The following is a 22947-nucleotide window of genomic DNA, read 5'->3' on the forward strand; positions in this document are numbered from 1 at the left end:
ATAATGTAGTATATAAATATATAATTACCACACAATAAAATTTGAATCTCAATGGTTCATTTCACCATAAATTACTTAAAAAAAACTCTAAAAGATAATATTATGATAATATGTGTTCTCTTTCAATCAAAGTTATGTAGCAGTGTTCATTAGATATATAACCATTATTACAAAAATAATACAAAGTAATACAAAGTTACTTGCAAAATGCAAAACTGTATGAGAACATTCCATTTTCTGGCAAAACATTTGTGTATCTTGAAAAAAATGTGTATCGCGTTTCATTGTAGCTAGTCCCTGTCATATGAAACTGGACTCTTCCTCACGGTAGGACTGAAGTCGGATATGTGATGGTGGAATGCAGAGGTGCTGGTTTTGGACGGACACAAACACACACAGTTGTTGTGTCACTCACCGGGCTGCTCTCTCTGCTTGCTGCTGCGCTGAGCTCGTGCATACAGCACCACCTGCTGGATGATGTCCAGCTGCTCATCCACTCTGGGGAAGTGGAAGTCTGTACACTCCTGAGACACTGTTGCAAAGTCTGAAGTCATAGGAACAATTGGAAATGTTGTTGTTTACGTTAGTTGCCAAATCCTTTAGATTCTGACTTCTGTTGATCATTGCAACAAAACGCTACAAATTAGATATGATACCTCTCTTGATGCCGCTGTATGAGTTGACTCTGTTGTCGACCAGCAGCACCAGACCACAAAGCGATGTGGAGTACAGAGAGAGTGCGGTCTGCAGTCGCCGTAACTTCACCCCGCTGCTGCTGTGACGATGGTGCTTACAAAAATCCAGAACATCAGATCGCACCAGACGTAGATTGTGCATGGTCTTCAGCTGAGCCCCTAAAAGTATATCAAACCACTATATCTATTTGTATCCATTATGTTTTGTTTATGTAAAAATGATATATAGTTTGATGTAATTACATATTCAATATACACTACCTAAATACAGTAGGTTTGTTTTGTGTTTTTGATAGAGGCCTCTTATGCCCATGCACACCAAGGCTACCTTTTATTTGATAAAAATAGCAGTATCGTAAAATATTATTATAGTTTAACTGAACTGTTTCCTATGTGAATATATTTAAAATGCTATTTATTCCTGTGATGACAGAGACGAATTTTCAGCAGTCATTCTAATGTGACATTCTACCACATCAACCACAATACATTGTTTTCTTTGATGAGCAGAAAGCTGAAACTAACAGCATTTGTTTGAAATAAAAATATAAATAAATGTCTTTAATGCCAATTTGGATCAATTGAATGTGTCCTTGCTGAATACAAGTATTAATTTAAAAAGAAAAATGCACTGACCCCAGACTTCTGAAGGGTACTGTATACTAGTCGATATTGGATATTTATTTGTGCATTTCCTTAATTTTTACATTTAGATTACCTTTGTCGTCATCTAACACGCACTTAGTAAACCTTTAAGTCAATATGTATTTACACTGATAGTTTAATAATACTTTTAAGTGCAATCTTTAGCAAATCTCAAAATTATTGTCCATTTCCTATACTGTTCATTATAATATTGTGATGCCTAAATGCATGCATTTAAAATGACTGATTTAAGTTTTTAGTGTCTTTTGAAAAATTTATTTAGCTTAAATAATACAGATTTTTCTATTTTAATTATGTTATTGCACAGAATTTTAAAATCTGTGCATCCTCAACAAATTTATGAAGAGTGGCCCCAAAAATATTTGGACACTTTAGCCAATACTAAAAATGTATGAATATCATTGTACTATATAATCAAACATTGCTGTAAAAAAAAAAGAGAGATAAAATGCATTTGGACAATTTCTGGTTGTCAAACATTTGTGGAACATGTCCACTACATGTGGACAGAGCTTGAGAGACAGATTGAAAACACATTGGAAGTGGGCGCAAATTACCGTGGCAGTTGATTGTATGCGGGTATTTTTATGCACCGTTTTGTAGCAGCCAATGTTTCCAAGGAAACACCATACCTAAGTGGATGGTGAAGCTTTCCTCCAGCTGTCGCTGCTCCTCGAAGAGCCGGGCCCCCGCTTCCCCTGCATCCCCCAGCTGACCCGGCTGCACCTTGATCTCCTCGCTGAAACACAAATAACAGGCTCAACTTCTAAAGTTCTTCGGCGTCCATCAATCACGATGATAAATACAGTTGTTTTGCTGTTGGCTCAAGTGAAACACTATTCACTCATGTGCTCTGTGTCAATGTGTCAAAGCAGGGATGTCGTAAAATGTAATCAGAACTGAAACTGCATCTAATGTGGTGGCAAGAACATTCACATTTGAATGAAACTGAATGAAATCTCTAAGCAGGATTTCTTGAGTGATAACATGAATATCTTACTTTCTGCTCCTCTGTGTCCGAATCCCACTACTATTCACTTCCCAGAACAATCATTGATCAACTCAATTCCATCAGTATCTTTAAAGCTTTCTCTTTCACTCACTTTATTGTACTGTTGTTGGGGTTCTGTAGGTCCCGGTGGAGCTTCATCACCCACTCCTGATACTCTTGTTTCTGGATACCTGTGACTTGTTTCAGTTCACTGGCCCACTTGTTCTCCAGCACCTTCCCATCACAAAAAGTCCAAAAAGAAGAGTCAGGAGTCATTCTGAATGTTAGTTTCAATCTGACTGTCAGATTGGTCTTACTTGCTGGGCATCAAAGTGTTGGGCAGCAACAGTATTCACATCCTGGTCACACAAGGTCTTTCCCAGCTCCTGCATGACTTTGTCCATCTCAACAGCCTGTCTGTAAAGACAAATTTAACTATTTCATATACATTTATAGTAGGAGTCAAAAGTTTGGACATTTTGGACATGTTTCTCATGAAGAAGCTTAAACGTAAGATAATTCTGATTTGTTTAACATTCTCTGTCACTACATAATTCCTATATTTCCAATTGTGTTTTTGATGACTAATAAAATCTATAATAATAGTATATAATAATTTAATAATTAATAATAAAAAAAGATTAACGTTAAGCTGCACAACTGTTTTCAACATTGATGAAGAAATGTTTAATAAGAAATTAATTAGAAATATAAGCATATAAGACTGATTTCTGAAGGATCATGTGACACTGAAGACTGTATTTATGGCTGCTGAAATTCAGCTTTGCGTCACAGGAATAAATCCCATAAAAAAATAACACTAAAACAGAAAACAGTTATTTTAAATGTAACTAATATTTCACAATATTACTGTATTTCTGATCAAATAAATGCAGCCATAGTAACAAAAAGGTATTTGATTGGTACCCATAGCCTACCCTTTTTTTTTTTTCTTAGCACAGCCCTTTCTCAGTGACTTTTTTACCAGTCCAGTATCCTGGAGCTTTGGCAGATACCACAACTCTGATGCAAACCCATAAAGCACTTACCTAATCCATCACATTATCAGAGGTGTTTGTTTATAAACAAATATTGGAGTTACATCATCATATGATGGTGATTATGATATAATGGGATCGACTGTTCTACTACACTGGTGACGATTAATCGCGTGTTTATTAAGTCTTGACATGTGTCACTATGATAAGCCAACGTAGAGGTGCATCTTTCCCAGAGGTGTGCATTTCCATGTGATGTACCGCTGGATATCGCAAACCTGAAAAGCATGAGTCCCTTAATTTGATGAGATGCTGTGCTTAAAGGGGTCATGTGATGCTTTTTTAAAGATCATTATTTTGTGTATTTGGTGTAACAGAATATGTTGACATGCTTTAATGTTCAAAAAACAAATTTTTTTCAAATACTTTACATTATTGTAGGTCCTCTATGCCCCGCCTCTCTCAAACGCTTAGTTTTCTACAAAGTCCCTCCTTCTGACAAGCGCAGTCTGAAGCACAGTGATGAAGCTGGTCTCTCTCGCTCTCTCTCTATCTCACACACACGCACGCACGCACACACGATGCGCAAAACTCCGCATTTGAACAGTCAATAGCAAATACTTAAACTAATAACAAAACAGTAGCTGATTCAGAAGCGCCAGATTGTCATAGCAAAGTCAGAATTACCTCCTCTCCTAGGTTCACGAAACGGTCGTCCATAAAATGCATTGCTGTTCTGTTGCAAGTAATCTTAAAGATTCCTACATGCATCTACTTTCGGAAGGCCAAATAAAGTGATTTTTGCTTTTGCCTAGAAACACACAGCATCTCCCTGACATGGCTGCTTCAACACTAACTGCGGTTACTGAAACCACGCCTTCTTTCTTTGCATGCACATTTGGGCCGCATTATGCTAACATTTCCACATAGTGAGGTAGATATGTGGGGGCGTGTTAGAACGAGCCGTTTTAGGGGGGCGTGGCAGAGTCTTAACTTTGATAAAGAATATCTCTTTGGATTTGAGACTTTAGTCTTTGCAACTTCAGGGATCTTATCTATGCACAATCAGCTTGTAACACTCCAAAGAGAAAGGAAAACATGAAATCGCATCATATGACCCCTTTAAATAGTGATACGTTGGATTACAGTGGTTATGTCATCAACTAAATGGTGATGATTAACTGTGGTTTTGAAAGGGATTTTATTTGATTCACATAGATCTCTTAAAAATGGTTCCCAACAGCACCAGATTAAGGTAATTTGGTGCTAAACAAAACCTCAATTTTTTTTGCGAAATTCATAAAATTTGACTAATTTATGGCAACGTTGGATTAGTTAAAGAGCCTTTTTTTTTGTCAAATATTAGAATGATTCGTTTGAAACAAAGAATGACTCGATCTGTCTCTGATAGCTACTTCTTTGAAGCAAATGGTTCGAAAGAACCAACTGGACTATATACAATGCATTCAATATATTGTCAGGCACAGATTGTTTCAGTAGATTCTGTGTTGTGTCTGTTACAAAGGAAGATCACCTTGCCCTCTGACTGATGTTGTCATGTGTTTTTCTGTCTGTACTGGATGGTTGTGTTAAGGATGCACAGTGACAGTGACAGTGACAGTGACATAACAATTCTCAGTTTACCTGTGTGACAGAAAACTCCTTTGGCCGCCAATGGTCTAATGCCACAGACAGTGCTTAGTAAACAGATAGTTCTAGAACTACCCACAATGCAGCACTGACTTCAAAAAATAATTTCATTAATTGTGTTAATCATATATATATATATATATATATATATATATATATATAAGACTGAAATAACAAGAAAACAAGTCTTGAGTTTTTGTCAGTGATGTATGCCTGCAAAACAAAGATGTCGTTTAACCAGTGTAGTACAATTCAAGAGCAAATTACTCTTTTGAACTTGTTCTTTTAACAAATCCTTCAGTGGTCAGCGGTTTGAATTAGACTGTTGAATGTTTTACTGAATAACCTCCCTGATGAACCAGTGAAAGCAGTTACTGAAACAACGAAACTGACTCAAACTAATTGTCAAGTAATCATTACAGTTGGTTATGTTTGTCTCGAAATGCTTGTCTATACATCAAAGTTTGTGTACTTAAAATTGTTATTAGTGTGATTATAGTATAGAATTCATATAGTGACGTGTGCCATATTTTAATAGTTTCAATGTTAGTCACTTGTAAATTAAGTATTAAAAAATTATGTGAAGCTTGTAGTTACAGTTTAAAAGAAGATCCCCGACACTGCTAAAAAAAGAAAAAAGGTCATTTTGGAACAATCCTTGCCCTAGACAGTCCATGGGGTATCTGTGCTCAAAGATTAAGCACATTTAAAGTCTAGGTCAAAGCCAAAATGAAATCCCTGGCAACAAAAGCAAAGCTTCTCAGAGTATTCACAACTAGGAGTGTGCAGTCCTGCGGGCCACCTCCCTGCAGAGTTTAGCTCCAACTTTAATTAAACACACTTGAGCCAACTAATCAAGGTCAAAAGGATTACTCAAAACTCCCAGGCAGGTGTGTTGAACCAAGTTAGAGCTAAATTCTGCAGGAAGGTTGGCCTCCAGGACTGAGATTGGCAACCCCTGACATAAATTAAGCTTTAGCGTTAGTTCTGGCAGGTCACGTGAGTCAAGCTTGCATCAGCTGATTCTCAGCTGATCACATCTACCTATAGGAATACGACACCTATCGCGGCATTCCTATATAAGCTGTATTCAGTATTATTCAGCAGCTTTTCAGCTTGCTTCGGAGCAAATTACCCTCCTCCATCCCCAGCTCCACCTTTTGCCACAGTCAGGACTTAGCTTTCTGATATTCCTTGCTAATCAGACTCCTTTATCTTGAATAAAGTGTTACACTTAAATATCATTGAGTACATTAATGATATCTGCCTTGTTCTGTTCTGTTAACCCTGGGGGGGGTTATTATTGCTGCTCTCCCTGCTCATTCATGACAGGCTGCATGGATGGGCAGGGAGGTTTTTTGCCCAGAACAGAACCATACCGCCAAACCAAACTTTATGCTAAGTATCTATCATTTTGACGATAGTGGTCCTGACATAAATTTAATATTGATGTGTATATGGGGTGTCCAATCCTGCTCCTGGTCCTGGAGTGCCCCCTTCCAGCAGAGTTTAGTTCCAGACATATTTAAACACACCTGAACCAGCTAATCAAAGTCTTCAGGATAACTTTAACTTTAAAGCAGGTGTGTTGGAGCTAACCTATGCAGGACGGTGGCAAATGGTGTATTGGTTTAAAATATTTTACAAGAACTGATCCCAATCCAAATGACTCTGTGTTACCTCTGAAGAAATTTGATAAAAGAGGTGTACGACAGTTCCAAGCTGTTCTATTTTAAAACTTTTTTATTTCAGAAGGCCTGTAATGTCACAGTAGATTGTAACACGTCCACCTCACGTTGAAAACCCCAGTGGCCATGTGATTATGTTAACACATCTGTTACATAACCATTGAGTGACACAATTTAAATTATATGTCTAAGGTCTTCCAAATGTCAGTTACAATGTAAACACAAAGTTGGTAAACACATTTCAATTCTCAGCTGATGGCAGGTGCACAAGATCCAATTTGTTCTCTCCCAAGTGGCACTGAGAGATGTGGGTATACACATTAGACCTCAAGCCCCCATGAATGAAACAGTCAGAAATATTATCCTCTGTGGAGGAAACTGGCGGAGGTATCACTATGAAGGGCAGGGCTAGTTTTCCCACTCTCTTTGTGCTGTAGCAGGAGAAACCAAAGCCTATGTGTGCATACTGGGAGATAAGATTTCCTCTCTGCACTTCACTGCTGTTTGTCAGCGCCCTGGGGGAATGTGAACAGCGGAGGGGAGGATATATCTCCGGCTCTGTCTCCAGGAGACGACCTCTGGTAGGAAAGAGTTACCAGCAGAAGTCCCAACAGAAGCAGCTTCTGCTGCCCCTGAGTGGAGCTCCACTGTCAGGGATCACTCCCCTGATGCTTCCCATAGAGGAAGAGGAAGATGGCACTGAGAGCCCCCACTGCTCAGTCTCCGGCTCAGGATGGCTCCCTTGTGGAGTCTCGTCCACACGTCACCAAGCTCTCCCCGAGCACCCCACGTTACCACCGATTTATCCCTGCCTGCAGCACACATCTCCTTGAGCAGAGATGTGGAGATGGCATGTGAAACGGACTCTTAGATACAGTGCAGAGAGGTGAAGTGCGACTACATCCTCTTCGATCCTAGATCCAGAGATTGGGCATCCTTTGCACAAGCACATGTCTGAAGAAGTCTGAAAGAAGGGGATCCCTTCAGGTTGTTCATTCTGAACCATGGAGCTCTAGATCATCAAAGACCAAAGAAGTTGGCGTGGTTAACTTCAGGGCTCCTTCCCGGCAAGTGGACATGATGTAGGGGGACTGAGGCCTATGGTTACCACAGCATGGGGAGACCCTGCCATGGGTGGAGAAGGGACCACACCACCTTGCTGTGGCTTTGAGATCCTCCAGAACTGCTGGGGCACCCGACAGAGTCAGAGGAACAGGAGAGTTCAACCCGAGGTAAAGATAAATGGAGTTCTGCCGACAGAATGTGCCGTCTCCTAAAATGTTCACCCCCTGTAGTAGTGCTAATGAATCATGTATAAGTGTACCTGCAACTCTAGATCAGCTAGATTGCAATTCAGCTTGTTTAGTGTATTTGTAAAAGTTGATGTTTTTGAAAATGTTTTGTTCACATTCTGCATTTTGTCTATTTACTTCTGTGTTCTGATTGATCTTAATATGACTGAGAATGCAAATGTGATATTTTAAATGCAAAGTGATCACTTGTCTTTAGTTTACAAGTGAGACAAGGATTACATAGATTTTGGAAACCTCTATAATTGCCTTACTGCCTGTTGTGAAGAACTGTCTAGGTCTAATTACTTGTTGCTTAAACGAGTAGTTCATCCAAAATGCTCTCAGGACACATTAATGCTATTCTTCACAGTGCATAAAAGGTATTACCTAGCAAAATGTCCATCTTGCTATTTTACATACAGTGGCTGGTGACAAGTGGCTGCACTTTGAGAAAAAGTGTGCAAAAACTGAACCCTTAGGGGTACAACAGCTTGTCACTGGGGCAGTACCCTTGAAAGAATAGTACCCTTAAAGGCAACCCTAAAAGTTGCATTTTAGTACCTTAGAGTAATAATATTACCTTGTACATAGGTACTACTGTGAACCTTCTAGGGGTAAAAAATTATGGTTCAATGATATCCCATAAACACACACATTTTTCCACATTTCTGAGTGTGTCAAGCTCCGGAAAAGTACTATAATAACTTTCAGTTTGTTTCTCAGTAAGTTATCATATGTATTTGGAAGACTGGTTTACGAGTCATATGGGCTACTTTCATACTACTGTTTTGTCCTTTTTGGAGCTTGACTGCAGCAGTCATCATACACTTTCATACGGAGCAGTCTGGAAAGTCTGCTACTTCTAGACTATTTCTAATTACTTTTATGTTCCACGAAAAAAGGCTACATTTCTTCAACATTAAGGGGAGTGGATGGTGACAGAGTTTTAATTTTTGGGTGAATCTCTCAAAGACAAACATTTCGGATCAAAGTGTTGAGATGATCAAAGGATTCCTGACTCAGCCTTGTTAAAAAAACTGATCAGGTCTCTCTAGCATTTTCTGTGCTGTATAAGGCCTTCATAGTCATAGTCATTAATTAAATACTTACTTCTAATGAAATAATTTACCAAAGTGAGTAAATGGTACTTCAAATGGCTGATTATAGAATCCAAATAAGCAGTATCCACAGCATTGAACGTTGAGTATTAGTATTTACCTCACACGTTTCCATGACTGGTTTCAGTCATGCGGAGCTGTTATTTTCTTAATAAAGGAGCCTTGAATGGGATGGACCAAAGATGCTGGCAGGCTGATGAGGATTGGGCTGGGAAAGAGGTGTCATGCATGTGCCCTCTCTGAGCTCCATTGTGCTGAATGAGCAATCCATCAGGAACAGTTCATCCCCATAGCTCACCATGATTACTATAGTGCCTCTGTGTTATCTAACATAAACACTAATCATAATCTAATCACTAATCATAATAGGCCTCTTTCCACTCCTCCCACCATAGTGAGAGTGTTTGTTCCTCTTTCTCACACCTTTGCCTCTCTACTGATCTATCTCTGTCTTTTGAAAATAGTCTAGTTTGCTCTCTCAATAGTTACAGTAGAAATAGCTTCACTACCTTCATTATTTACTCGACCTCATGTCTTTCCGAACACATTCTGTTTTCTATGGACTGCTTTTATAGTGTTTTTATATTCTGCAGGGGATGAACTGTTGTTGTGTGGATCGATTTGAAAATTCTCCATCAAAATTCTACCTTTACTATGAAAAAACAACAGAATGTGTGTTTGGAAAGACATGAGATTGAATAAATAATGACAGAATGAACTTAGTCTTTGAACATTAATCCATATTCAGTGCATTTAGATTTTTCATTTTTCACTTAAGTAGACCAATTTCAAAAATACTCTTGGTATTCATATGCGCACACACTATGTACAATATGTACAAATCCAATCCAAATGCCATGCACTGTGGTTTTGTTATGCTATGCATGCTTGTTTAAATTTTACAGGTTCAAAACTAAATGCACATCTCTTTTTCCCCATCCTATCACTGAATTTCAGAACTACGATCACTATTTTTTAGGCCTAAATTAGTATAGACACAGGCTGCCTGAGTCTGACATTTGAGAACGGTGGTTCGATAATAAGCCGACATACTGAGTTATGTTGTATCAGATACAGTGCAGCTTCCGCCTCTGCTTGTTACATGTGAGCCGAGCTAGTCTATAGGGAATAGGTGTGAAAAAAAGTGTCAACTTGCTACCTTCTATATTTGCCATTTATGAAGGCTTGAAGTGTTTTGTATAGCTAGAATAATTCAAACTGTGTTCCGTAAAAGGGATTTTTGAGTTAAAGAAACAGCAAGTAATACTTAATTAAACATGACATTTTGATGTAGAAAATATGAAATAGTGTTTTCTTGTTCTCCAATAATTTTTGTTTTATTTACAACTTTAAAAAAAATAAGTTTTTAACGGTGTGGTACCAATCGTGCATCTCTAATCAGAAAAAATGTCAAATCACCCAAGGAATGAATATGATTTTTCAAGCATTTTATTGGCAAATGAAGCTGACCGATAAGTATCTATCTCACCCTTGCATTGCGCACTGACCCACATTTGTAACACAAAGCCCTTGGTCCTGAACATGTTGGTGTTAATATTTGAATGAGTGTTTTAAAGCCCGGGGCTCACATAGCACAGCTGACGGCACAGTCTAAGTGTAACAAATTTTTACTGCTTGTTTTCTAAATGCATCTCTTTGTTGCTGCCACATTGGAGTCTATGTACTCTCTGATCCCTCATAAGCCAGTATGTACTTCGCTGCATGTGAATGAATGCAGTTAAGTCCCAACACATCAGGATGGCTAAACCCCCCGCTGCTTGGCCAAAAACCGCCATGTTTTAGACTCTGCAAATAATCACCCTTTGGATTAAGGGTATGAGAGCCACATAAGTCTGTATATACACGCGAGATCATCCCATTGTCTGTATGTTACTTGGCCATTCTGTCTGACTTCGGCTACCAGCCCACCAATATTCTCTCTTTGTATCTCACCCCCCTCCCCCTGCACCCGAGAGGCTCTAAGTTTAGCTGGAGCTTTTCATCCGTCCTTATGCTGTCTGTCAACACTATTGACGCACGCTCCACCTGATTAAGATGGATGTAGGCCTGTTTCCTCATGTGTCTGCAATCATGACTGACTGTAGTCTTCGCAGGTCTCCTGATATCCTTGGTTGCTCAGCATTCGTGCTCAAGAGGAACATTAGTTAGTAGTTGATTGCTGTGAAGTACCAGTCTGCAAATCACGACCTGCCAATGTGGTCAAACTGCATCATGTGGGCATCATTGAAATGCTATTAATGTGCTTTTGAATTAAAAACATGCTAGCTTGGTGTATTGAACATGAGTCATCCACTGTGTTGAATAACACAGAGAGAGCGGAGATGAATTCTGGAGTTATATAGCCAGCATCCCACACGTATTACTGTGGATGTGGGTTGCGAGAGTGCGCCCACTCGTCACGCTCATGACGTCTTTCCTCCGCTCTCTTTCACAGTCAGCCAGACCCGAGGCTTTCCCTCACCCCCACAGGTCTCAGGCCGAGAACACAAAAATAGGACCCAACTGCACCTACTCACAGGTGAGACTATATTCATAGAGAAAATCATAAGCGGTTACTTAACAGTGATGATTAATTTGTATTGATTCGTGAAGGCTTTGTGAATCATTTTACTTTAAGGCTGACTCTGTCTGGCAGAAAAACTTTTTTATCTGTCTATAAAAAAAATAAAACCATGTCTGCATTTGTGATCGGAGAAATGACAAACAACAAGTGCTACTCTAAACTGCCCAAAAAACTCCTTATGATATAAGGTTTTCTGAGAGCACACACCCGAAGCACATGGATAGAGAGCGGACACCACACAGCATGTGAGTACTAAACTAAGTTCTCATTCACACACAGGTTTATGTTAAAAACACACGAGTTATAAAAAACAGTCGGTTATGTCTGTGAAGGTTAACAGCTGGGAAATAAATCACATGTTTATTTTAGATCTGTGTGGCAGCAGCAATATACATTAAATAAATCAATAAATCCACTGCTTGTCTCCTCTGAGGCTGGGACTGTAAATAGTGTTCTGTGCTCATCTGTGCTGTTAAAGACAGAATAGTTAGCATGCTCTGCTCAAACTTTCGCCATGGCATTAGAACTGGTACACCGTTGTCGCTTGCAAAATCAAATGACGGCGCCATGGGTGTAAACTTACAGACTAAGGGGTGGTAATATTATAATGAGATCCCTTTGCCACTTCACCAAGGGAGCGAAATCAGACATGCTCATTTTCACAGACGCTTTCAGAAAAAGGCTTCCCAAAACAAAGTTACTAGGCTAATCTTTTTCACATTTCCTTGGTTGGTAGATGCACTGGGGACCTGATTATAGCACTTAAAACCTGGAAAAGTCAGTTTTTCATGATATGTCACCTTTAAAGGTGAAGCATCTGTAATTTCTGTGACACTAATAAACAGCAGTATTAACGAGATATGTTGCACAAAAACTTCTGGGAGCAGTTACTTTGTGTAGAGACTCAAATGATTCAGTAAATCAGAAACAATCTAAACAAAATGATTCGCTAAATTAATTGGACTTCCCAACACTATTGCTCAACATTTTTTGGCTTAAATATACAAACCTTTATTCAGCTGATGTGTGAATAGGTCCTTCCTTTGTTTGCCGCTATATATAGATGACAATAGATGATCCCTCCAAGCACCTATGGAAAGCCTCGTGTTAAATCTTTAATGTTGAGTGTGAAATGACCCCCTAACAGTTGTCATTAACTAAAAGCAATCTCTTCACAGGTGATAACAGCTGCTCATAATAAAGTGCTTGGCATTGTGCCTCTGAATGTGGAAATCTGTTGATTCGTTTGTGGTTTCAACGCACAGCTGTGGTACCTGAACGGTGCACGTTGTTTGCGCAGTCTACTGTATTCTTGTAGGTCTCTGCAGGTGCCCCTATGCTATATTTAGCTTCTGTTTCTATGCGTCATGATCAAGTTGGCAGATGCCGCAGTATCCCCAGAACATATGAGATTGAATATCGCATCTATCTATAGACACACTTGCTCTTTTTTTCAGCCCAGAAGTTTGTCGAGCACTGGATTTGAACCGTGAGTTGGGGGAAAACCTGCAAGCTATGAACGAGCCCCTCCCTTGTGCAGTGCCCCACATTTGTTTCATAGCGAGGGAACCTTTCATCTCCTTCTATAAGAATATATTGACAAAAAGGAACTGTGTAGAGAAAATCTGTATCATTCGCTCTTATTACACCCCAAATGTAAGATTTAGAGTGTATATTCGTTCCTCTGATGGGGTTGTGATAGACTGCTGTATCACTGCTTTTGTCCCCACCTCGGTCTCAACCGCCGCTGAAATTCCATCCTCTAAGCAGGGGGTCCAGTTCACTGGGGCCGTTGGCCACTAGCCTTGTGTGAATCTCACATATCTTTCCCCCCGTTTGGTCCTTGTTACTGATTTGTAGAGTTTTTCATGTTGAACAGTACTTGAGAGTATTGTATCTTTTGTTTTTTAGAAGTGTGGGACGGGGGTTGGTACTTTGCCCCAGCTAGAGGCTCCGGTCAAGCAAATTTTGGTGACCAATGGCAAACTTCTGCATTCGAATGGAACCTTACCCAGTATCGTCAAACAGTTGGTGCAAAGCACTCAAGGGAATCAGGTGGGATAACACTCAGAAAATGAAAATCCAGTTATCATCACTCACTCTCATGTCTACAGTCCTCTATGACTTCTCTAGAACACAAAACAGGATTTTTTTATGCCGATTTTTTCCATATAACAACTGTTAACAGTAATCATATCTGTGAATCTCCAAAAATCACAAATTACCCATCAGAAATGGTGAGCGTGATTTGACCAAGTACAACATGTTCCTGGATCAACATCCTTGTTGATCCTGGAACATTATTCCAATCAACCAATCAGAATTGAGGGATAACGTTTCAGGAAATGTCAGTTTTAGGTTTACAATCAGGATTAGGTGCTTCTACACCCTTGTTAATCAGCTATCATTTCCCTCTGATTTTAGGAATAAATTATGGGTTAGGTTTAGGGGTAGGGATTGGGTTAAATCTGTATTTTGGACAGTGATGTTGATCCAGGAACATGTCTTACTTGGCAAAATCATGGCGACCCATCAGAAATATCTCAAAATAGTCATACATGAAGTATGTTTCTCACAAAGCTATGGTTAGCTTTAAAACACTTGGAATATAGTGCCTAAGCCGTATGGACCATTTTTGTAAATTTTTGTCTGGGAGTTTTACAGAAAAAAAAACAGTAGTATATGGGTTTGGATTTATGTTACAATTAATGTAATGGCTACATAAAGCCATTTTTTCAGTCTGACTTCCATTTCTTGCAACACAGGAGGAGAGGCCGAGGCCGCAGTTTCCCAATCGCTTTGGTTCATCTGTGGAAAACCTCTCAGAATCCTTAACTAGGAGCATCATCAATAAGTTTGAGAAGATCAGGACATATGAGGGACAGAGGCTGCCTATGTCTCCAACAAGTATGAAGTGCTCTAGATTTTTGTTTGTTTCATGTATTTTAAAAATTAATCAATATATATATAAAAAAAAAATCAGTGCAATAATAACTGAAAATAGAATTAGACTGCCCTAATACTCTGGTATCTCTCTGGTTAATTGGATTATATATAGGTATGTTCATTATTTATGCACATCTTCCTTCATCTTCCAAACAGCGGCACTGAAGCGCTTCCAGAACCAGCTAACAGAATTTGAGAAGGAGGAGATCATGGACTACTCTGAGATCTGGTATCTGGGTTTGGACACTAAGAAGATTGAGGGCTCCCAGGGATCCCCACAGAATTCAGGCTATGACGATGAGCATGGCAGCTACTTAAAGGTTAAATATGACATCTTATATATCTTTCTGTGATTATATTACTTTTGCCTGTCTGTGTTATTTTAGTATCAGTGAGATTCTATTATAGTTTTAATTAATATTTTTAATTAGTTTTTATTTTCATATTTTCCATTTAAATTTTAAAGTTAAAGTAATTTTGTTGTGTATGTGTTTTTTTTAAATATGTCGATTATTTTGTATACATTTTATTTATCTTCTGGTTTTACTTTTCGTCATTTTAGGATGTTAGTTATCTTGAACTAAATGAAAATGAGAAATGTCGCTTTGGCAGCTACAGTAGCTGAAATAAAATAGGTTCAGGGTTGTTTTTAGATTTCCTTTTATTTCAGTTAACATTTATTTTATGGCTTCTGGCAAACAGCTTACTGGGTGACATACTGACCTCATTTTCAACTTCTTGATAAATGATGAAATTGCATTACAGCACGAGGCTGGCTAATTCAGCTACAGGCTGCCAGACTCTCATGTCTGCTGTCCCACCCCATCTTCCATGAATGTGCCTTTTCAGAAACACATTCCTCAGGATTACTGGGCATTAGACTGCATGCCTGCATGATTTAAACAGTCATACAGCTGGCATTTGCAGTCAAAACATGTAAACTGTGTCACATGTTGGACAGTCCAGATATGTGCCTCAGTGTTAGTCAAGATATAAACAAATGAGAAACATTTATGCATCTCAATATTACCATTGAGATGTTTCTCCAAGTAACAGGAAGTCTGCCACTGCAAAGGAGACGGAAATAATTATGCTGACCTGTTTGTCAGCTGACTCTGTCCTCTAAATACTCTGTGCAGGTCCTGCATGACCATATAGGCTATCGCTATGAAGTCCTTGAGGTGATTGGGAAAGGATCATTTGGCCAAGTCTTGAAATGTTTGGATCACAAGACAAATGAGATGGTGGCCATCAAGATCATTCGGAATAAGAAGAGGTAAAATGAACCTCCCGTCCATGCCTTCATTCTCATTCCCATGCAATCTATGGTACAATCAGGGTCAGTGGCCCCTAGGAGGTCTGTGGTGGTACTGCCAAGGGTGTCTGTCAATTATTGTTTGATTTGTTGATGTTAATTAAAAAATAATTAAATTTCTTTAATAAAAATAATATTAGGGTATTAATAAAGTTCAACTTAAGAGGCAAAACTTTAGCCAAATGTTTTACTGTCCCCATTAAAATTAGAAATAGCAATGAAAATATGCACAATATTGAAGACCCCTGCCTTAGTAAAATAAGCCTTTTCACACTCTTCTTTTAATAAGGCCATCAAAAGGTCTTTAATCAGCGCTTAACTGGGTACTAGCTTACACTGGACTTGATACACTGAAGGGTGTTAAAAGGTATCTGTTTTGTATCGCATTACGTGTCTGGGCAGAACTGATCTCATGCCCTTCAACTGCCTTCACACCTGCTTTGACCGATGCTTTAACTTTAAACCCTCTCAAAATGCAGAGCTCGGTGCTGAATACTGTAATGCTGCTCAGAATTTGCTTTCAAGAGTCTCTCAGGTTTTATTTGTCATTTGTATATATATATATATGTACAGTATATATATATATATATATATATATATATATATATACATACAATATTTGCATACAAAATTAGCTAGAAAGGCCACACATTTTAGGCTATGTCTACAGTAATCCAAATACATATGCAAATGCATCTTTTTCTCTGCATTTTGGCTTTCTGTCCACTCTGAGACATTGTTTTTGTCCTGCGAAAACTGAGCTTTTTGAAGACGCTCTCCCATGTGTGCAGTTTTCACATTGTAGTGTGGAAATTATGCATGTTTAACCATGTGCCACATATTGTATGTTTAGACCAGTATTGTGCCTGCTATTCACTTACACAGTGTTATAGAAATGTACTCTACAATTGCTGTCCCGCGGCAAAACATGAAGACAGTTGTATTTTAGACCACACATATAATGGTGCTTCAGTGCGACCTGGACGCATCAATGAATGGTGAGATATTTTGCTAAAAAAATTATCTAGCCAGAAGAATAGTGTGAGAACTGTATCATCTCAGTGAGCTTTTATGTGGCTTTACGGATACACAGTAAGGTGAATTTAGCGGTTTTTTTACATTTCAGTATGGATGAGAAATGTTTGGAAACATGCTCTTGAAAACGCTAGTGTGGACGGAGAGCGATTTGAAACGAAAACGCTGCTTTCAAATGTATCTGGATTAATGTAGCCTTAGCTTCTAAAATGTTGGCCATAGACTAAAGTAATATAAAACTGTAGTAATCCATTCAAACTACTTTTTCGAAACCATATGCAGTATATCATTGTAGAAATACTGTCTCGTTTGGAAAAATAGTACTAATCTGCATATCGATAAAGTTAATATATATTAACTTCATTAAGTTATTTTTCTTGTGACCTTCAGGTTCCATCATCAGGCTCTTGTAGAGCTGAAGATCCTAGATGCCGTGCGGAGAAGAGACAGAGATAATTGCCACAATGTCATTCACATGAAGGAGTACTTCTACTTCCGCAACCACCTGTGCATCTCCTTCGAGCTGCTAGGGTGGGTGGAAAATACTGGAATCATTTAGATGGACACATAATCTATTTTAATTTATACTATTAACTTATATAGTAACTCATGTTAAACACGGGAGTCACGTACTGGACTTAAATAGAATTCTTCCCTGTAACTACAGCTTATTTTAGACATCTATTTAAAGTGAATATAAAGCCATTTACTACCATATTTATGAGTGAAACTGGATGTTCAATTAAAAACATATACAATTAATTGTAATTAATTGTAATTAATTACATTTATTTATTAATTTATATTTTTGTTAGTCCATTTTGATTTAATGTTGGTTTTAAGATTTCTAGTAGACCAGATATCCAAGGTAAAACAGGTAAAAAAAATTATTTTGTTGCAGATCATCATATAAGTTATGATTCATTAGTTAGATGTCACATTAGTTGTGATTTACCACCTGGGGTGGTGGTTTGTCCCGACAGTGGCCATATTTAGGTGTGAAGTGAGAGTTTCCCACTGAAGATCTTAAGGGCTCTGGGTAAAGTGATCAATTAAGTCGCTTTGCAGGAAAAGCAGCTTCATCTCTGGCAGCCTGACCTTTAGAGGACATCAGATGCGTCCTCCCTGTCTTTGGTTACCGTCACAGAATCCTTTAGTTAATGCCTTGATTAGGCCCCTATCTCTTTCCTTGCCCACTCATGGTGTGAAGTCTCCAATTACATTAGGCTCTTCACAGCTGCTGTTTTAGGCCTCCCTACTGCCAAAGATAATGACTTTCATGGGTTCCCTCTCAAATGGCTCTTTAGCATAATGCTTAGCGGTTAACACAGACTAATATTTTTATGGATGTGCTTAAAGACAGGAGGTTGTTGAGTGACAATGGATGTGTTTGTCCAAAGTTTCAGTGTGAGGAAGTGCCAAAAATGACTGTGCTGCCCTCTAGAGGCATTTAGATAAATGGCATACTGCCATTCTCTAATCTAATCCAAGGCCATACACAGTTCCCAAGGTATTAACCATTAACATCAATCTGTAACATTGTCACAGATAACTACATGTTAATTGTACCACTTGTCTCCATACAGAGTGAACCTCTATGAGCTTATTAAGAAGAACAACTTCCAGGGCTTCAGTCTGGGGTTGATTCGGCGTTTTGCTCACGCACTGCTCAAGTGCCTCCAGATGCTGCACAAAGAGAAGATCATCCACTGTGACCTTAAACCGGTAAACTGAAGTCTGTTAAAGTGTGAATCACCCCAAAATGAAAAGCTAAATCATTTTTTATTTTATTTTTTAAATGATGTTTTAGGACTATTACAACATTATTTTAATGTAAATTAAGGACATTTTACCCCTAAATAATTAAAATGTGATGCACTATATATAGTAAATATACTGCCGTTCAAATGTTTGAGGTAAGGTGGGGTCTGATTTATTTTTTTAACAAAATGAATACTTTTATTCATTAAAGATGCATTAAAAAATGATTAAAAGCGACAGTGAATGCATTTATAATGTTACAAAAAAATGCTGTTCTTTTGGAATTTCTATTCATCAAAGAAATCCAAGTCCTGAAAAAAAACGTATCACTGTTTCTACAATAATATTAAGCAGCACAACTGTTTTTAATTTTTATAAGAAATGTTTCTTGAGCACCAAATCAGCATATTAGTATGATTTCTGAAAGATGGAGACAAGGGATAGCGGTGGTCACAAATCACTTTTAACGTTTGGAAAAGAGCAACTTGGACGTTCAGCTGAATAGCTCCTTTAGCTGTTTTCAATTCAAATATAAGAGCATTCACCAGTGCAATGACCATTGTGACAAAACACCTGTAATCCTTTATTTTTGTCTTAATAGGAGAATATTCTCCTGTCCCAGAGGGGACAAGGAAACATTAAGGTTGTCGACTTTGGATCAAGCTGCTATGAGCAACAGAGAGGTAAGCATCAAACCCCTGTGTAATGAGCACAGTGATTTACACCATATGGAGCAATACATAGCAAAATCTGCAATCAGTCGATTAGAAGCCATTGGCATAGATTTGGGAAGTGTTTTTTGCTGTCATAACTATGCAGGATTTTTAAAATCATTTTATCATTTGCATTTAGAATCGTTTGACCCTAGATTAAAACAAACATGTGACCCGGCAATTGAGAAACAATGATTTAGTGCTATTTGATCCATTAAGCTAATTCATACTGTTAAAGTGTCATTGTTAAATTCATGTGGCTCTAATAGACCACTTGTATTCTCATCTACAGTGTACACTTACATTCAGAGCCGCTTCTACCGCTCACCAGAGGTGATTCTGGGCCATCCGTACAGCATGGCAATAGACATGTGGAGTCTGGGCTGCATTTTAGCAGAGCTGTACACTGGCTATCCCCTCTTCCCAGGAGAGAGTGAAGTGGAGCAGATTGCCTGTATCATGGAGGTGAGAGACTGTATTAGCAATCAAAGAATTAGCTCACATTATGACTTTCTTTATTCTGTGAAACCATGCAGTTACAACTAATGGGGACTGGAGCTTCAACGCTTTAAAATGGATGCAAAAACAGCATAAAAGTGTCATAAAACCTTCACTCATAGTTTATTCTTATTGCATGAAAAAAGCATAGTAAAGAGTCTTCAAAGTCTTTGAAAGAGGCTTTGCATTCTGTGGATGAGAGTTGTTTAAATAACTTTGTGATTCTTTTGTAGTTATTTGAAATGCATTGGTTGCTGAACACAATCATTTTTGATTTTGCAGATTATGGGACTTCCTCCAAATGACTTTGTTCAAACGGCATCAAGACGGAGGTTATTTTTTGGTAAGATGACTAAGTACATGATTGCTTACCAATAAAGGTAACACTTTACGACAAGATTCCATTTGTTGACATTAGTTAACTACATTAGTTACCATGAACTAACAATGAAAAGTAATTCTAAAGCATTTATCAATCGTAAATGTTTCAACATTTACTTGTACATTCTTAAAATCAAAAGTTAATATTATTTAATGGTCATGAGCTGACATAAACATAAACTAATGAGGGGTTGTATTTTTTTATTAAATAACGTTAACAAAGATGAATAAATACTATAACAAATTAATTAGTCATTATTAGTTCATTTTAGTTAGTGCATTAATTAACAAAACCTTGTAAAGTGTTATCCAAATAAAATGTTATTAAAAATGGCTTTGTTAATGCTTAAGTCTTAATATTAAAATGTTCCAATCAGATTCCAAAGGTAACCCAAGGAATATCACCAACAGCAAAGGGAAGAAACGTCGACCCAACTCAAAAGATCTTGCCAGTGTGTTGAAGACCAATGATCCTCAATTTCTTGACTTCATTCGACATTGCCTTGTGTATGTATAGTAAAGTAATGATTTGATTTCATATTTATTATCACCATAACACACATAAACAGATTTTTTTCAACCTGTATCATTGGGTTCTTGTAGGTGGGATCCAACAAAACGCATGACACCTGATGAAGGGTTGCAGCATGAATGGATCACAGAGGGACGTCTCAACAAGCTCCATCCTAAACCTCGGCCTATCCGGAAAGACATTGACAACAATTATGAATTCACTTACCGCAAAGCGACTTTAAACAGGACAGGCAAGGGTCAGAATATGTTCTTGTAAAATAATGATTGCTTATAACTATTGGTAATGATATACAAGGGCTCTAAACATGTTTGGACATGCTGAAAAATGTGTGAATGTCTTGAATTAATGGATTTTTAATGAATAATTCTGAAATAAAATTACATAAAATGTTATAATTATAATAATATATTTAAAATATATATTAATATTTAATTTAATGTAACATAATTACATTAATTATTTTTATTAATTTACTATGCATAATATAATTGATATCTTTTATCTTTCTATAGCTGATAAATCTGGTTCTGACGACAAACTTAAGAGGGTCAGTGACACTTCAAGCAAAGGAGGCAAGATGGCATCAGAAGAGCGTCTGCGTCCTATAGGAGCATCAGCCGATGAAGAAAAGAGTGAAGATACAGGCAAAAGTGTGAGCAAAGACAGCACGTCAGACTCAAGTGGAGAGCGGTCCGTTCAGATCATCATCAAACCTCAGACAGGCTCAAGCACTGATTCTTCAGAAGGACAGGAGCCTCAGTTTCTCCCTCCTCTTGTATAACACCCTAAAGAAAAGAACGAGTAATGTTTTTATAGCGTATGGTTTATACTTCAGCCGCTTGGTCTGGACTTACCTATTGTGCGGCTTAGACAGTTTGACTTGTTGTATGGCAAAAAGTACAAAACGTCAAACACATTATTTATTTCTAACTCATGGTCTGTAAAGTTGCGGTCACACTAGAGTTTGAGCATCCAAAATTAATTTGTGACTAATTTTGGCAAGAGGATATGATGCTTGTAAGGCTTCTGTTTTTCACAAACTAAAATAAAATAAAAAAGAACATAAAATAAAATAAATAAATAGAGCCTCTATATATCGTCTAGTGTGACCACATCTTCACTCTCCAGTCTAGAGGAATTAGATTAGTGGTCAAAGAGCGGTAGTCTGTGTTTTGACTATTCAAATGATTTATTGATTTCTAAGTAAAGTGAATCATTTGGTGCTTGTGATGTATATTGAAAGGATTATTACTATGAGATTGTTTGTAACACTGGCATATTTTGCTGAGCATCATGATTATTGGGTCTAGTGTGCTTTTTCATTTTTTGTTTCAAAACATCAAAGCTTTTAGCAATGTCATTAATAGAGCTCAAGATAAACTTGAGTTCCAAAGCTGCTTTATTGTGCAATATTACTGCATGAATTAACGGTGTTTGTATGTTTTGTTGCTGTTTGCCAGGGTTTTTTATCGTTTCTATGAGTTAGTAAGCTGTCGTGCAGTAATTACTGAGCCAAAGAGATTTATCACATACATTTTTGTTCTAAAGAAACACATCCTCAGACTAAATCTGACGGAAAGCACACTAGATCATCCAAATGTGCACAATACTTGTGTGATTGAATTGATGATGACTGATAACGATGGCAATGCTGTTGATGATGATGGTTATGATTATTATGATTTAGATTTAGAGGGAAGGTCAAGAATGTTGACATTTAAAGTAAAATTAGTGGATCATTGTATGTTTATACAAAATTAAAATACAACATTTTATGGATTGTAATAGTATATTTTCCTGTATATAGAGTTCTTAAGGTAAATACCATGCACCCTGTGTGGATGTCACCAAGTCATGCAAACATTAGACAAGGTTTTACTTGTTCTTATATTGTTTATCTGTTATAATAGAAAAAGAGATTTTTACTACCATGTGCTATCTCTCTCCTTTGTTGATTCTTGACAATTTAGTTTATGGGATTTTAGAAGAAAGCCTTAGTAGTGCCTTTCAGTATTATAATTAAATATTTTAAATTGTCTCCTGAAAAATGTCATACCTATGACAATAAAGATGTAATAGTC

At 37.8% G+C, this 22947-nt stretch overlaps 2 protein-coding genes across 3 annotated transcripts in view; one reads left to right on the top strand and one right to left on the bottom strand.

The window, feature by feature from the left end:
• Positions 1-2765, bottom strand: part of LOC107576508 (protein C12orf4 homolog) — a 7927-nt gene extending 5162 nt beyond the window's left edge. The window contains exons 1-5 of the mRNA XM_016262677.1: positions 2670-2765; positions 2465-2586; positions 1994-2100; positions 657-854; positions 416-544 (exon numbers count right to left, since the gene is read on the bottom strand). Coding sequence (XP_016118163.1) covers positions 416-544; positions 657-854; positions 1994-2100; positions 2465-2586; positions 2670-2756 — 643 coding nt within the window. The 5' untranslated portion in view covers positions 2757-2765. The remainder of the gene's footprint in view (positions 1-415; positions 545-656; positions 855-1993; positions 2101-2464; positions 2587-2669) is intronic.
• Positions 2766-11345: 8580 nt separating this feature from the next.
• Positions 11346-22511, top strand: LOC107575228 (dual specificity tyrosine-phosphorylation-regulated kinase 4-like). Of its 2 annotated transcripts, none has more exons than XM_016261646.1 (13): positions 11346-11637; positions 13594-13737; positions 14448-14589; positions 14785-14948; positions 15768-15904; positions 17369-17509; positions 18565-18703; positions 19341-19422; positions 19745-19917; positions 20233-20293; positions 20709-20838; positions 20935-21095; positions 21379-22511. In XM_016261646.1, the coding sequence occupies exons 1-13, from the start codon at positions 11488-11490 to the stop codon at positions 21645-21647; spliced, it is 1893 nt and encodes a 630-aa protein (XP_016117132.1). In that variant the 5' UTR covers positions 11346-11487; the 3' UTR covers positions 21648-22511. The 2 variants fall into 2 exon arrangements, with proteins under 2 accessions (XP_016117132.1, XP_016117124.1); XM_016261638.1 differs by having other exon boundaries at positions 11347-11637; positions 20935-21101.
• The last annotated feature ends 436 nt before the right edge of the window (positions 22512-22947 follow it).

This window comes from Sinocyclocheilus grahami, unplaced genomic scaffold, assembly GCF_001515645.1.
Source record: "Sinocyclocheilus grahami isolate Dianchi unplaced genomic scaffold, SAMN03320097.WGS_v1.1 scaffold31.1, whole genome shotgun sequence".
In the NCBI taxonomy this organism is placed as follows: domain Eukaryota; kingdom Metazoa; phylum Chordata; class Actinopteri; order Cypriniformes; family Cyprinidae; genus Sinocyclocheilus; species Sinocyclocheilus grahami.